This window comes from Pteropus medius, unplaced genomic scaffold (genome assembly GCF_902729225.1).
Source record: "Pteropus medius unplaced genomic scaffold, Ma_sr-lr_union100, whole genome shotgun sequence".
Lineage (NCBI taxonomy): Eukaryota > Metazoa > Chordata > Mammalia > Chiroptera > Pteropodidae > Pteropus > Pteropus medius.
The window spans coordinates 6,461,358-6,478,358 of record NW_024344241.1 but is presented as its reverse complement, the minus strand read 5'-3'; the positions used below and the strand labels follow the sequence as shown (position 1 = coordinate 6,478,358).

The 17,001-nt window shown below is 45.4% G+C and overlaps 2 protein-coding genes across 3 annotated transcripts in view; one reads left to right on the top strand and one right to left on the bottom strand.

Moving 5' to 3' along the window:
* Positions 1-1,636: 1,636 nt before the first annotated feature.
* PSMG4 (proteasome assembly chaperone 4) lies at positions 1,637-9,267 on the top strand. Its single transcript, XM_039869444.1, has 3 exons — positions 1,637-1,933; positions 5,998-6,073; positions 9,078-9,267. The coding sequence occupies exons 1-3, from the start codon at positions 1,760-1,762 to the stop codon at positions 9,197-9,199; spliced, it is 372 nt and encodes a 123-aa protein (XP_039725378.1). The 5' UTR covers positions 1,637-1,759; the 3' UTR covers positions 9,200-9,267.
* Positions 9,268-10,552: 1,285 nt separating this feature from the next.
* SLC22A23 (solute carrier family 22 member 23) overlaps positions 10,553-17,001 on the bottom strand; it is a 174,471-nt gene continuing 168,022 nt past the window's right edge. The window contains exon 11 of one of the 2 annotated variants that reach the window (XM_039869435.1): positions 10,553-15,173. In XM_039869435.1, coding sequence (XP_039725369.1) covers positions 14,786-15,173 — 388 coding nt within the window. In that variant the 3' untranslated portion in view covers positions 10,553-14,785. The remainder of the gene's footprint in view (positions 15,174-17,001) is intronic. The other variant, XM_039869436.1, reaches the window with a different exon arrangement.

Sequence of the window (17,001 nt, the reverse complement as noted above, 5' to 3'; positions counted from 1 at the left end):
ACTGTGGGAAACAGTTTGTCAAGTTCTTGAAAAGTTACACAAATAACCACCATATGATACAACCATTCTACTCCTAGGTATTATCTACAAGAAATGAAAGCATATGTCCATATAGAGACTAACTTGTACACATACATTCACAGTAGCTTTATTGTAATATCCCCAAATGGCACATAGCTCAAATGAACATCAACATGTGAATGGATAAACAAATAGTGGTATAACCATACAATAGAATACTGCTCAACCATAAAAAAGAATGAATCATTTATATACACAACCCAGATGGATCTCAAAATAATTATGAGTGAAAGACAGACGCAAAAATTATACATACTGTATGATTCCATTTATGTAAAACTCTAGAGAATGCAAACTAATCTGTAATGAAAAAGTGCAGACCAGTGGTTGTGGTGGGGGGTGGGGGTGGTGGGAGGGAAGGCAGGAAGGATTACAAAGGGGCTTGGGGAACTATTTAGTAGTGGTGGACATGTTCACTATCTTGATTGCAGCCATGGTTTCATGGGTTATATATATGTGTCAAAACTTCGATTTATATACTTTAAATATGTGCAGTTATTGTATGTTAATTACACCTTAATAAAGCTGTTTAAAAATTGACCTAAAAATTAACCATATTATTGAATCATTAATAATTAGCAAATAGAACAAACCCATAAAAATACCCTTTAAAATTTTAATTTAGTCAACTTAGACCTATTAGAGATTTAAAAAGCAGAACTATGATAGTTCTGACTTAAAATCCAACAGTTAGTTGTAACAGAATCTGACAAATTGGGCCCTGTTTGCAAACATTCTCTCTTAACACACTGAAGGATTCTTTATTTCAACTCTGTAGTGTCTCAAAGTGACTAAAATTAAAGGTCTCTCAACAAGGATGATAATGGCCACCATTCACTGTGCTTCCCATGTATTCGCTCATAATTCTTTCTACTTCTCTGAGAGGTACCTATTCTTATATCTATTTTGTAGATGAGCAAACTGAGTCCCAGGTAGGTTAAAAGAGTATTTCAAGGCCCACGCTTGTACGTGACTGTAGCTTGAGGAGGTGGGAGGGGTAGGTCTGAATCTAAACTCCCACCAACTCAGTCCACGTAATTTTTCTTTTTAGAGGCCTTTCCCCAATATTGTTGCCATTCTGAAGGCTAGCTACATTCAGGGCATCCGAGTTAAAAAGCTGCCAGGAAGTGGAGGATTTTGGTAAACCAAACCCAAGACAGTATGATGGGAGGTGGCTGTTTTCGGGGTGCTTAAATTATTAAACTACATAATTAAAACGGGATTGTCTTCGCAGGGCGAAGTGTCACAACCTGGGAAGACTATGCGGCTAGCTCCAGCACATCGGTGCTATTAGTCTGCACTAATTGGCGTGGAGAAGAAGAGAACAAGTGAGGGCGAGTTCTGCGGGGCATCAGTGGGCTCCTGAGGTCAAGGCGAACGCCGGCGCTGCCCCTGCTGGTGACGAGAGCGAGTTTTGCTGCCGGTCCAACGACGTACTGAAGAGCCGCGAGTAGCCGGCAGGACTTTGCCGCCAGGGCTTTGCCTGCACCGACAGGGGGAGTTGTCCGGCCCCGTCCTCAGGGCCCCGCCCACTCCCACCCTAAGCTCCACCCACTCCCGGGACCGAAAGCGAAGGCGCGCTCGGCAGCTCGGCGCTCGCCTGCTTGTGTCTAGCGGGACCCGCGACAGCACACCCGACGCGGGTCGCGGCGCTTGTGGCCCGGCGCCCGCCGGCGGCATGGAGGGGCAGTGGGCCACTGCGGGCGGGGACGTCTCCCTGCACAACTTCAGCGCGAGACTGTGGGAGCAGCTGGTTCACTTCCACGTCATGCGGCTGACAGACTCGCTCTTCCTGTGGGTGGGAGCGACACCGCACCTGCGCAACCTCGCCGTGGCCATGTGCAGCCGCTACGTGAGTGCCTGCCGGGGCTGGGGCGAGCGGGGACGGAGGAAAGGGGAGAGAGGGTCTAGGGGTGCGGGAGGAGAGGGGGCGGTCCCGAGGCCGCCGGGCCGGTGGAGGGTGGGGGTGACTGGTCCGGAAAGTGAGCGAGGAGTCTGGGCGCTGGCGGTGACCTCAAGGCGCCGGCGTGGGCACCAGGTTTTTGGGGGACTTGGGGCCCTTGGGGCTCTCTAGAAAAATTCCTGTGATATCTTAGGGAACGGGCTGAGGGTCGGTTTGGACCTGCACCGCCCCGAGGGTAACTGTGCGGTCAGGCCAGCACGTGGAACTCCAGAAGGGCCCCTCCCTCCATTCCTGCACCTCTGCTGGCTCCTCTCTCCATCTCTAGTTGGCGCGTCCAAGGGCTTCATCGTGGGACCTCTTGCTGCCCGTTTACGCTCGCGCCTTGGGTGATGGCATCCACCTCTTAGTTGTCATATCTCTGTATTGACCACAACGACATTTATCTATGTTTCCAGTTCAGACCTCTTTCTTGAACTTCAGACTCCTGTGTCTCCACTTAGAAGTCTAGTAGACATCTCATACTAGACACGTTCAAGACCAAACTCTTGACCTCTTCCTTCAAACCTGCTCCTCAACCCGCCCATCTCTGTTAATGGTAACTCCACCGGAACCTCGGAGTCATTCTTGATTTCCCTCTCCCACACTCCACATGTGGAATGTCAGTGAATCTGTGAGCACTGCTGTCAGTCAGAACACACTTGTCTATGTTAAGTCAAATAGATCTGACAGAGAAAAATATCCCATGATTTCACTTGTGTGGAATATAAAAAAGAACAGGCCTGCAGCATTTCTCCTCCTTGGTTAATTCCCTCATTTGCTTCCAGTATTACTTTCTTAGAGCTACTGTAACAAAGTATCACAAACTGGGTGGCTTCAAACAACAGAAATTTATTTTCACAGTTCTGGAGGCCAGAGTCTGAAATTAAGGTTTTGGCAGCACTGGTTTATGCTGGATGCTCTGAGGGAGGAATCATCTCATGCCTCTCTCCTACCTTATGGTGTTGTTGGCAATCTTTGGTGTTCTTTGGCTTACAGCTTCGTCACTCCAATCTCTACTTCCAATGACACATGGCCTTCTTCTCTGTGTGTCTCTGTTTATCTGTGTCTTCTTATAAAGACACCAGTCATAAAAGATTAAGGGTCTACCCTACTCCAGTATGACCTCATCTTAAGTTATATCTTAAATATATGTGCAAAGACCCTATTTACAAATAAAGTCACTTTCACAGGTACTAGGGTTAGGACCTGGACATATTTTTTTGGAGGATACAGTTCAACCCACAACAGTGCCTTATAGCCAGTTCTGTGTGGGGCAGCGGACTGCAGTTAGATGTTGTCATTCCTCTGCTACAGAGCTTTCATGAGAGAAACTCAGAGCATAGTCCAGAGATTTCACAGTGATCCTCCAGGCCCTGTTACCTGAGAGAGCGTCCTGCTCCCACCCACCTCCCTCACTTGGTGGCTTTAGCACATTGGCATGCCCCCAGCTGTTGCTCCCTCTGCAGTTTTTTGTTGGTGTCTGTTGTGGTGGTAAGGTTTGTTTGTTTTATGAGTTTTTGTATCCCTAGTGCCTGACAAGCTGTTCATTAAATCCCCGTTGAATGAATGAGTGAGGCACTCTCAGGGAACTCCCCATAAGGAGTTCTACTAGTAACCTCAGCCAGTCAGGATTGTGATCCCTGAGGGGCTCCAGGGATAGTAAGAAATCAGAGGATCGAGCCATCAGGCAGGACCTGAGCAAAGCTTTGGGAAGGAGACAGCCTCTGAGTAAGACTTCTGGATGTCCTCACATAGTATCTCTCTTCCCTTCCGGTGTCCCTTCTTCTTGTGTGCCCTTTTCCTTCTTTCTGTTCTTTTCCTGTGTGTGTTTTGTTTCTCTTCTGGTGGGTAGCAGCAGGTGAGTCTTTGGGAAGGTGGCAGTTCCAGGTCTTTTTTCATTGGAGGCGAGGAGGAGGGCCTAGAAGAGCAGAGGGGTGATGGGCAGGGCTGTTTGTTTGTAGGTCATGGCACCCTGGAGTCTCTTCACCTTCTTTCTTTCCTAATCCTTAGGCTGTAGTCATTAACAGTGTGTACGGCTGTGGTACGACCAGGCATCATTTCCTTGAATCAGTTTCAAGGCTCTACTTGTGGACTGCTTTGGTGGTCTGACCACTTGGTAATCATAGATCTCAGTATGGTGTATTGTGTCAACTGGAAAGTCACCCTACATCAAGACTGGGGCAGGAAAAGGAAAAGAACCATTCCTACTGACTGACCACATTGTGTGCTTGGACACTGCCCTCCAGGGGCTGAGACCAGTCAGCTGGAGAAAAGAGGTACAGGCCATAGCTTAGGCAGGGGACAGACTGTGGCCTGTGGGCTGGCCCACGTCTACTTTTATGATAAGGTGTATCAGGACACAGCTATACCCATCCATTCAGTAGTGTCTGTCACAGCTTTTGCACTTTGATGGCAGAATTGAGCAGTTGCTATTGGACCTGGTGGTCCATAAAAACTTTACTGTTTATTATTTGGCCATTCTTAGAAAAAGTTTACTGACCCATGAGTGGAGGATGGCACAAAAGGGTCTGTGAGGTCTCCCCCTTCCTCCCTACCGCCTAAACCCTAGCATGTAAGACTGGACCATATAGAACAAAATCACATAATTCTGTTGCTCTTCTAGCTGGCTTGCCTTGCATCAGGCAGGTCTGATTGTGATGCCAAGAAAGGCTGTAGAACAAGGATGACGCAGGGTCCCACTAACATGAAGAAAGCTGGCCTGGGACCTGGGAAGAGGGCCCATGGGATCCTGTGTGCTCAGATAATCTAGGGTGCATCTGGCCTACCTGCATAAGTGGAAAGTAGTGCTCCAGCCATGGTAAAACCAGCTAGACATTTGTCTGCCTGGAGACCAGCTTGGCATAATATGATTTCAGAAATAATGAAGTATTAAAAGTAAGAATATCGGGTTTTTAGTTTTGTTTTTGGTCAGAAAAAGCTGCCCAGTTAAGATATATTTTCTATTTTCAGGAGGTTTAACTATACTGTTAATAGTTAAATGTTGAACTTGAAATCTGTAAATAGAAAATTCACTAAGATCATATTTTTGTATCTTTTTCAAGAAAAAAAAGCATGTAGTAAATGCTTTCATTGTTATCCTGTGTTTTCTGATAGTCTTTTATAGAACTGAACAAATTCTGTCTCATATTGAAGTGACTTTGAACCTTTAGATAAGGAGCAGTCTCTGATTTGTGCTCAGGATAAAAGTAATTTTGGCAATATTATAAGTTAGTGGGTTTATTATTTTTTTTTTTCTTTTAAGCTAAGCCTTTTAAATGGTAAGGGGAGTTCTTTCCAAAGTAATTGGAAGTAAGATTACCTCTAGATTTCAGAAGGGCCACATTTGTTTATCTTTAGTTTTATTGCTTATCTGAAATGAAGATTGGCCAAGCGTATTCAAAAGTTTTTATTTCATTATTTGGATGCTGATGGCTGGTGCCCATTTGCAAAGTCACAGGGCCCTTCTTGACCCTGAAGAGCCCAGACATCCTTAGGGGAATGGAGCTGTGTGTTCTCTTACAGGTCCAGATGAGATTAGGCTCCTGCCTTCTCCACCTGCTGGCTAACATGGGGTGAGGGACCTGGAGGCACTTGGCACCCGGACTCTGATGGCTTTCTTCTTGCTGTGGCCTTAATGATCCTACTGGTTTCAATGTTAGTCGTAATACTGCCTGTCAGCATACTTTGGAGTTTCCAACACTAAAACAAGCCCTTTATATGAAGTAAGTCCTAGAGCTCAGTGATAGCATTATGATGCCAGCTTCAGGTGACTTCTCTTCATCTCTCCCATCTATATGATCTCATATGCGTTAGAGGGTCAACCTACCTGGCTGTTGACACAGATGCCAGACCTTCTTTCTCTTGGTTAATGTGTCTAACTCCCCAGAACCTGCTCCTACCACCCTCATGAAGAATCAGAAGTCACAGAAGATTGGCTGATGGAGAAGCAGCATTGTGTTCTGTTTTCCTTTTAGGACTCCATCCCTGTGTCCACCTCCCTCCTCGGAGACACTTCTGACACGACCTCCACTGGCCTTGCCCAGCGCTTAGGTATGTACCCACGGTGGTCCTGACTATTGCATGGAACCATGAGGCAAGTCACTTTAGAAAAAAGAATCTTTATACTGAAAGATAGATGAACTCATCACTATAGCATAAGCGCAGACCTTTGTATACTGGGTCTTCTTTAAGGAGAGTATCTCCATGCCTACATGGTACGAACATTGTCTTAGGGATAGTGTGTTCTCAGGAGACTCCCACGTTGTACCTTGGCTGTCATCCAAGCCAATGAGTGACAGGTGATTTGGCTCCCTTCTCTAAGCACATTACCTCCTTATGGGTGGAGAGTGTGAATGATGTCCACAATGCTCCTGGGCCTCAGTGGGGCCTGTGGAGCAGAGTACCAGCAGTGTAAGAGGGTTGTCCTTTATTTCCTGTGACATCATTCAGAGTTCAGAAGGGAGATTGGCCTGGCCAGAGGGAGGCATAGAGTCAGTGTTAAGCAAGAACATGAGGTTGAAGGCTCCATCCTCTCCCGCACTGCAAACACATACTTCTTTTAAATACCCAGATAGTTCAGGTAAGGACAACATGTGTTCTGCCCTTGGCCAGTGTGCACGATCAGCAGGTCATTAGAGGGTACCCAGGGACCTTGAACAGTAGGGCAGCCTCTGTCTCCTCTTCAGTCTTTGTTGTCACCAATGTTCCCAGACAGTTCAGTTCTAGAGCCCCCGTGTCCTGGTGCTGGTGATGTACAGTGAATGAGGCCCATTTTAGTTGTGTTGACAGTCTATCCACTGGATCCATCATAAGTGGAATGTACCTATGTAAACAAGATAGCCACACAGTTCAGGTGGAGCCTAGGCAGTGTGGACAGGTTGAGGGTAGGTCATACTAGACTTGCCACACTGCGTTCTGTGTGTGAGTAGGGCAGAGACCAAAATGCGGTGGCAGCAGCATTTTAGGAACATCCACAGTACTTTTTTTTTAGCCTGAAGTTAGAGAAACCTGACTAGGAAGTTATTTTGGTAACTTCTTACTAGAAAGTAATTTTAAATTTACAGAAAAGTTGCAAAAAAAAGGTACAAAGAACTCCTACTTAGCCTTCACCCAGATTCCTAGTTCTTGTCATCCTCTCTTTAGGTTCACATTGTTTTTTTCTGAACCACATGAAAGTAAGTTGAAGACATGATTGCTTCCTCGTACTTCACCGTGTATTACCAATGTTTGAGGGGTAACACCTCTATATCAAATGGACCACTGTGTGCCCTGCCTGGTCCGATGAAGACATGGGAGTGTTCATAGGTCTAGAAACAGAAAACTGGGTGGGTGGCCACAGTGTGGATGACAGAGTCTGTTAGTGCCAATAAAGTAAGATGGGCTTTAGGGTGTCTTTGGATGGAGGCCTAGTAGTTTGTATGCAAAAAACTAGGATTCTTTTTGTTTTGTTTTTGAGGTTTGTGCAAATGTTGGGGCTTTTTAAAATTAACTTTTCCCCTCATATGGTTTACATCAATTTATAATCTAAATCAATTGAAATATAGATAAAAAATAATAAATATCCTTAGCAACTTATTAAAGTCAAATATTAATGAAGGGTTTTATCCTGCCTGATTGAGCAAAAACTGGCAGCTTTCAGCCACTGTCCAACAAGGACAGGCACATGGAATAAACTTGAAAAGTTAGTGGTGTGGTGTGACTGCTGGCATCACCAAAGGCTGGTAATGCTGAGATTACAAACGGGCTGTCCAGTGCAGCCTTGTGCCGTTTAAAATACATTATTATTATTATTATTATTATTATGCATATTAGTTGAAAATGCATTAACCATCATCAGTTGTCTAGAGGGGTAATGAGAAGAGAGTGATGTCCCAAAACAGTATCGTGCATGGAAGATGAAAGGAAGTTGGAAAATAAATGATCTAAAGGGTTCAGAGTAACCTTGGAGGTATTGGAGGGCTGTAGCGTGGATGGGGCCCCCCTCATTCTGTGTGGCTCTGGAGGGCAGAGCTGGTCTGCTAGGCAGACGATACAGGCAGATAGTTTTGCTCCCTGTAAGACCCTGTCTTAGCAAGTAGAGCAGTTGGAATCAGAGTATCCCACCTTGGGGACAGGGAATTTTCTGCCACTGAATGAGGGCACAGGCTGAGTGGATGTGACTTGACAGGCCCCAGCTTCACCTCTCCTCACCTCAGCACCTTTTTGCCTTTGATGCTGAGGCTGTCTTGGTCATCTGAAGTCTGTGGGGTGGGAGGGTAGGGTGCGTGCTTCTGTGGGGAGGAGTTTGCACCTGCCCTGTGTGTGGGGTGAGGCCGAAGGCAGAGGCCCCAGCAGTATTTGACTGTTTTAGGCTTACTGCTCAACTTCAGGATATTTGTCTTGTCTTTCAGATTGTGGGCATGTGATTTTGCTTGATTTCTATAGTTGGAGCAGTATACCTCAACTATTACTGGTTCTGTAGAAAAGGGCTAAAACATATATTCAACATCAAATTGAAAATTAGACATTTGTGTGTATGTACAGGCACAGAAATGTAGAAGTGTAGGATTATCTCTGGGAGCAGGGCAGAATTGATAGAGAGGGTGGTACTGAAAGAGAACTTGAATATTTTATCTTAAATACTTTAATATTATTGGTGTTTTTGCAAAGTAAAACAAACCAACCATTTATGTAGGGCAGTGGTTCTTAAACTTTAGTATTTAGATCCCCTACAGGGCTCGTGGGCATAACTCACTGGCCCCAACCCCAGCCTCTCTGATTCAGTGAGCCTAGGAGGGAAGGTCGAGGGGGGAGCGGGCCTGAGAATCTGCATCTCATGCTGCTGATATGAGGGCCACACTTTAAGAACCACTGTTTTAGAGACTAGGAAAGGATCTAAATGACTTTAGTTTGCATTTGCAGCAGCTACCTGTGAAGAGTCATAAAAATTAGAACTTTCTTTTCTCCCTAAAACTCCATTCTTTTTCCAAGCATTTCTCAGCTGTAAAGTAGGTCTGAGGCACATAGAACCTCCAAGTATTTCAGTCATGCCTGTGTCAATGTGTTTTCTTTTTAGCCAGGAAGACCAACAAGCAGGTGTTTGTCAGCTATAACCTTCAAAACACAGACAGTAACTTCGCATTACTTGTAGAAAACAGGATCAAGGAAGAAATGGAGGCTTTTCCTGAAAAGTTCTAGCTGAGTGGCAGAAGTGAGGATTTGTAACTTATGTACAATATACATTTAAATAAATGGATTGAATTTCACTGTTTGTCACCAGGGTAATGTGTTTATATTTTGTTTTAAAGAGCTAATCTTATTAATTTTCCTTCTTCCCCTCACCAGAGTATGGGCCAAAAGGCTATAATTGATCAAGCTGGGGAAGGAGAAAAGCAAAATGGGTAGTAGTTTCCTTGTGACTGCTCAGTAATAGAGAAAAGGGGTTAAAATGAGATTTTGTTAGGATTGAAGGAGGCTAATTAGATTAAAGGGTTAAATTAGTCATGACTCTGTTATGTCCATTTCTAATTAGAATTAACGTAGTAAGTCTTATAAAATATGCTTCAGGTTATCTCCTTTCCTTCCCGTTCTAGCCAAGTCCTTCCCTGGCAAGTCTCCTCTTGCTGTGTTCTTTTGGGCCTGGGTTTGAGCCCCGTTCTTCACGCTCACTAGATTTGTGGTTTTGGTGGTCTCTAACCTCTCTGGGCCCTGTTTCCTCACCTATAAAAGGGGAATAATCTCCACTCTGCTGGGTTATTGTTAGGATTAAATACACAGAAAAACTTGGCAAACTATAAGTGCCATGGCAATTAAGATGTCAATTTTGGGATTAAAAAAAACGCAAAAAAAAAGAAGTCAATTTTTGTTTTACCTACTTCATTTTTGTGTATTCAAATGCTTGCTCTTTCTGTTATTGTCTTTCCTTCCCCCCGCCCCGGTCTCAAGTATTTGCTTTGGTCATCCTTAAGCCTTAGCCTTTTTCTGCTTGCCGCTCGAAGTGGATTCCAATCTTTCTAGTACCACATGCTGCACATTTTTTTGACACCTTTTTCCAAAAGCCAATATTTCACGGGTCAGTGGCTTTGAACCCTGGCTTCACATTCGAATCTCTAGGGAGGTTTTACAGATTACCTATGCGTGACCCTTCCCCAGAGACTCAGATGGCCTGGGGCCCAGATTTGGTTGGCTTTAAAAGCTCCCAGGTGCTTCTCAGCACAGGCAGGGTTGAGGACCACTGTAAAGAACTTTCTAATCTGTAAGTGTCTGGATCCCTCTTGTAACTAGAAGATAGTTTAGGGTTCTGTAACATGTTTCATGCAATGGCAAAAGGCTCGCATTAAGGCACTGGTAAGCAGCCAGAGGCGGTGACACTTTGGCCAGGACATATGGCACGTCAAAGGAGTAGGTCTGGAGTTTAAGATGCTTCCCTCCTTAGCAGACTTCCTATGCTAACCTCTGAGGCCTCAGCCATCAGCATCGTAGCTTAGAAGCACAGTGGGCACCTCTCTAGGAAGAGTAAGTAACACAAAATCAGGCCTATGGAGAGAAGAGTTTGGTATAAATACTTTATTAAAGAAACATTGTTTTCTTGTTAAAAAAATACTACATTAAAGAAGAGCGTTTTGGGTTATCAGTCTTTCCTAACAGAATCACAGTGTAAGATAATCATTTTTTGACCTAAGAACTTGCAGGCCACAGATTAGCAGGACATCAATATGCAAGAGAAAAGAACTCTTAAATTTACTGATGGCCCCCACAGGTGGTCTGAGAGGGGCACTAAATAAAGTTATGTTTAATCCTGTCTCTGCTGCCCCAATGCCTGCCTTTAAGACTAGGACTCTGCAAGCAGATGAGAGGCCACCCACTGTTCCCAGGCTGAGAGAAGACTTGGCTTACAGAGGCGCTAAAGTAGGGACGCAGCAAGATCTGAATAAAGTTTTTATTACTTGTAGTCAATGGTCATGAAATGCCCTCCATTGGATACTATCAGATGAGGTAGGGAAGACATTCTAGAGGAAATCTGTTAATGGGGATACATTTTTATTTCTGTACATTTACATACAAATTTTCCCCAAAGGTACAACAGATGTGACATCATGCAGACATTTAGCTTTGAACGACAGTTCAGAATCTATTTAGGCTTGTGCTATGAATGAGCACCTCCAGAGTGATCCCGGTTGACATGTACAGTAACACGGTTCTTACTAGAAACCTCAAATGTTGGGGTTGCAGAAAGGACAAGAAGGAGGGAACTATTCCCACTAGACATAACACACTGTGCTGCTTTTCCAAAACCCAATACATTAAAGTGAGGTGTCCTTTAAAAGAAAGGGTTGAAGTGTGGGCCTTCCCCTGCACGTGCGTGTGCCCGTGCGCCACCTAGAGGCTGGGTGATGCCATGGTCACACAATTCATTTAATGGCACTTCAGTCATTTCTTGTTTGGCTCTAGGAAGTGGTAATGTTTGAGTGCAACACTTCCTTTACGAGGTTTATTTTTGTTTTCTGTTCTGTGACCAGAACAACTTACCAGCCCCTTCCTCTAGTTGTGGTTATACTCTCTTAGAAAACAAAACATTTAAAACTTTTTCCTATATGTCCTGGGTACTAGTATTTAGGGTATTTGATAAGAGTTATTACTGACTTCTGGAAAAGAACAAAATGAAGAGCTAGCTATTCAGCCCTGTCTCAGGTGTTCACATTTGTGTATAACTTTTGAAAGGGGATCACAGCTCCCTGATAGGATAGCAGGATGCAGGAGTAGCTGGTGGAGGAGAGTAGCTGCAGCACATACCTCGGGATGTTTCTCCGGGCAGTGGGAGTGGAGGTGGTAGGGAGGGTGGACTTGAAATCGCAGGTGCCTGAGAAGTGTTTCCTTACTGACCACGAAGGAAACAGGACTGAGGAGTCCAAGCACGATCAACGGGTGCTAGGGAGCTGGTGGCCGCAGCTCCCTCCCACACAGAGCAAGGCAGGACGTAACGTGTATCAGGCTCAGGTGGGCCCCGGCTGCCTTGCCGACTTGTTGTGGGATTTTATGGGGCTCAGCCCACAGGGAAGCTTTTCTGCTTTGGCTACATTTCATAAAGGTGTTCCTCAAGAGCTTCATATATCCTTAAGCTGAACCAGCAACAGAACAGGAGCTCAGCCTAATCCTGAGGCTGCTGGAAGAGAGGAGCTGAGGGACCTCTTTGCCAAGAGAGATCACCTACCGATTGTTGGCAAGTCAGCCTCACGTGCATCTGCTAGACCTTGGACCCGAGAGCCCAGTCCTCATGGTTAGCTTCTTTTCTAGTCATCCATGAGTTAGTCCTATTGCTGAAGTTGACAGTGCTGACTGCCTCCATTGGACCAGTGTTTTTGTCATTTAAAATGGAGATCAGAGACCCTGGAACAGGAGTTTGTAAGTGCTGTGCCTTGCCTTCACTTCCCCAGAGATTACGAGCAGCACTCTACAGCTTCAATCCGTTTCTTAAAGATCTCTGTGACCAGTGAGAGAATACTCACAAGTCCTTCTGCAGTACAGTAAAGGGACCGCAAGGTGTCCTAGTGCTTGATGGATGATGGATACAGACATACACCTGGCGAGGTGCGGGCCCGGGACCTCACTGGCTCCTTCCCACCTTCCTCAACTGCCCAGTGACTTGGCTGCTGCATATGTCATGTCCTGGATTTAATGGGTCTTGCTGCCAGGTGGCTTTGTACCAAGTACTCTAAAAAAGGCAAAAGGTATTTGGCACGCGAAGGCTGCACATTTGTAAAGGCCTTTTTAAAGTAAGGTTAATGTTGATTAACATCAAAATATGGAACCAAAGTGACTTAAAAAGATGAGGGAAGGCAAAGATGAACTGGGCTTGGAGCAGGTGGAGCTGAGGAGATTGGCCAGATGGCCTTCCTTTCTAGGCAGCTGGCCCTTGGACAAGGCTGGAGACGCCAGGTCTCGTTGATGAGACAAAGTATGGTTTACTCACTGGACTCACACATGCCTGCAAGTTTGTTCACCTCAAAATGTTTTTTATCAAGTCAGTAGGCTCCTATTGATGTCTACCAGATTTGGAGGAGAGTGGTGGGTGGAGACAGTAAGACCAGGTGAAAAGCTGGACGGGGAGAAAGGGAAGTTTAATCAACCTCTTTTTAGGCCCTTTGAGTTCTACTGTCAATCAGAGGTCACCTAATGGCTTCACACAGACCTGAGGCTACGATTTCTCTGGAAGAACACAGCCATCGCAAAGACACATGTCACAAAGTGGAGAGGTGAACAATTCTAGAAAGAACCCAGGTTGTTCAAAATATCAGGTACCTATGTTGCTTCAAGGTGGTGCCTACCTGTGCCAATGAAGCTTGTTTCTTAGTGGCCCCCTGAGTGTCTTTCAGGAGGCTAAGTTTCCTTTGAAACATTCCTCAGACAGGTGGAGAAAACCTGACGTGGAAAGGCAAGAGGAAGGCTTCACTGTCTGGAACAAAATGAAGAACACAATGAAAACCCTTGCATATTGGGGTTTTCATTGCTTTCTCTCAATTGGTCTTGATGCTTTTAAGAGGCTAGAGGTTAGCTGAACTAACCTGTGAGAATCCCATTTCTTGCCTTAAGCCCCACCTCTTTGCTGACGGAAGTGACAGGAAGCAGGAAGCAGGCAAAGGCAGGCATGAGGGGGACTGTCTCCCACAGGCTTTGCAGTCTCTCAGTGTGAAGTCAGTGAGAGCTGACAGTCATCCAAGCTGGTGATTTCTACGTGGTGTGTGCTCAAGATGTGGGTGACGGGCCATATTCGGGAGAGCACCCCTCCCTCCTGTGGGTTTGCCTTAGTCTATTTCAGTTCTTTTCCTATTGGTTTTAGTCCAGAAAGTAGCCATGGTTTTCAAGTAGTGCTGGCAAAAAGCTGACTGTGGAAGAGGGAACTTTTCTGCTGGAGCTAAATTTAGGAAGGAGTATTAATAATGCTAACATGTCTCAGACTTCAACACATTTGCTAGTTGTGATCTTAACTAGGCAAACCGGTGTCAGAAAACTGTGGTGACATTACTACTAATTATTTAAGATTTGTGGTGAAATGTTTTAAGCTTTTCCCCAAAAAGCTTCCAGCATCAAGTAGAAAAGGATTATCTCATAGGAAAGACTAAGTTGGTTTTAATGATATTTGTGAGCTGCTTTCCCCCAACACATGGAACAGAAGCTCTGACCTTACAAATAGAAAAAAAAACCTTTACAAACCATACACAGACTCTCTAGCAAAAACCTATCATTTACATTTCATTTCACTCTGTCTAAACTGCAGTCATGGAACTGCTCTATGATCTGTTGGGCCTCTCTTTGTACATAGGTAGGCAGCCTTGGGGCAGCTCAGGCCGGCAGAGGTGACATCTGGCTGCTCTGAGGGGCTGCGGGCGAGAACGGTGGCTGACCTGCAGGGAGGAGACTGGCTGCTGCGCTGGTTACTTACAGCATCTTCCTCGGGCGACTGGGTCCCTCTTCCGCAGGAGGTGGTTCCAATTCAAGATTAGTGAGAGGAAAGGGAATAAAGTGCTTCTCGTAAAAATCACCAAAATAAATAGAAACATTTAATGGCAGAAAGGAAGGTTTTGAAGGGTTATTTCCAAAGAGTTTGCTTCCTCGAACACTTGATCCTTAAGAGTTTTTGGAAAGACAGAATTTCCCCATACCAGCTGAAAGTCTCACGATTCGGTGGCATGAGAGTTGGGTTTTCCTGCCCCAGCCACTTGCAGGTCCCTGTCTGTAAACCTGTGCCCAAACAGCCGCTGAACCTGGGAGCCCACGGTGCCCCCTTCAGGGCAGGCCATGCCCAGAGCTACAGGACTTCATGCCATTGGCCGTGGCGTTGTCAGGCAGCCCGTCCCCTGCAGCGGAGGTAGCCGCTGCTTCGTGGAGGCCCGAGTAGTCCTTGAGCTCGGCGTTGGTGAGCAGGAGGGGCTGCTCCCCCTTCTTGTGCGGCAGGAGCGGCTGCCGCGTGTAGTGCTCCCCATTGGAGATGTTCTCGGGCAGGTTCTGGTTCCGGCTCTCAGGCAGTAGGAGGATGCAGATGATGCAGATGAGCGTGCAGCAGGCGAAGATGATATGGTGCAGGAAGTAGCCTTTCTGGTTGTGCAGCTCGATGATGGGTGCTGTCAGCATGCCGAAGCCCGCGCTGGCCAGCACCAGTCCCAGCCCGCCGCACCTGCAGGAGGGCACAGGCACACAGGTTTAGTGTCCATGGTCAGACCCTGGCACAGAGGGCCACAGTGACTCCCAGAGTGTGGACATGGCTTGACTGGGGCAAGTTCATGACAGACGGAGATGTCCGACTCCGGTGGGGACTGAGGCCCTTGGCCCCCCAGCAGTGCGTCCCACACGTGGGACATCCTAAACCACCTTCACCTGGGCCATATCTACACACCACCTCTAGTTTGGGTAATATTTTTCCTCGTCAACTTTTTAATTTATTTTGAAAGACAACTTTTTAATATCACTGTAAATGGAAAACCAGTATCAGTTGCCATGAATAATAAACATACAATGAAAAACCAAATACTATTAAATTATGCTATTTTCCCAAGGCTTGCTCTTCATTTAGAAAAGGGGTAGGGGTGCGGGGAAAGGATTACCAGGAGTTAAAGAAGATATTAAAGACATAGCAAACTAATAGACTTTCTCCTTGCCATATCAGAGAGATTGGAAGATACTTAAAAAAAGACAGTAATTTTCTCACTGTGAGTTGTTTATTGCCGTGTCTTAAGTATTTCCTAAAATCATTCTGCACGCCACCAGTGGAAGCTGTCCTATCTCTGGGAAATGTGCCAGAAACCAAATGTACTGACAGAGACATTCACTGCAGCACTTGGCTCACAGAGAACTAAATGCGAGCCTAGGACTTGAACGATTTACCTCCACTCCTCTGCCCTATGCGGGAACCTACCAGAAGTTCCCAAGGAAATAGTAGTTATACGACATCTAAAAAAACTGTTATAACTCTACCATCTAATATGACACAAACGTATATTATTGGGGAGAAGGTAATATGTGGACACCAAACGCAGTGCAGTGCTAGGTTGCAGTAAAGGGAACCATGGTGTTCAGGTGACAGGAGTTAATGGTCTCACTGTGCCGTCACTACACAGGCCAGCAGGGCTGCCTGGTCTCAGCTCTGGGGCCACGATGAAGGGGCCAGGTGAAGGGGCCTTGTCTCAAGGAAGTGGAAGTATAGTCGTTTGCCTTGCCTCAGAGAGCAGATCCATGCCAGTGGGCAGAAGGTACAGGGATGCGGATATCAGATGGTTTAAATAACTTTCAAATGGAGCTGCTCAGTAGTTAGGCACCACCCTTTAGTGAATTGACCTTTCTCCTGGATGTGCTCCGAGGGGCTGAAGGGGAGGCCCCTGCAGTGTGTAGGAGACAGGGATGTGAGCTTCCAGCTCCCAAAGAGCCTGTGACTCTCTTGGTTGACACCATAGGTGCCTCTGACACACAAAAATACTGCTCTACAAGGACACAAGATACAAGATCAACAGATAAAAGTCGACTGTATGTCTACACGCTAGCAACAAATAAGCTGAAGATGAAATTAAGAAAACTGTACTCATAATAACATCAGAAGAATAAAATATTCAGAAATAAATAACAAAAGAAATGCAAGACCTCTATGCTGAAAGGTACAAAATGTCAAGAGAAAATTAAAAAAGATAAACAGATGGAAGACATTCCATATTCCTGGATTGGAAGACTCAAACTTGTTAAGATGGCAATTCTTCCTGAATTGATCTATAGATTTAACACAATCCCTATCAAATTCAGAGATGATTTTTTTTTTTTTTTTTGCAGAAAATGATAAGCTGATCTCAAGATTTATATGGAAATACAAAAGACTCAGCATAGCTGAAACAATTTTGAAAGATAACAACATTTGAGGACTGACTTTTCCAATCTCAAAACTAACTATAAAGCTATAGTAATTAAGACAGTGCGGTATTGGTGTAGCGATACATCAAGGGAATTGATAATTCAGAAAT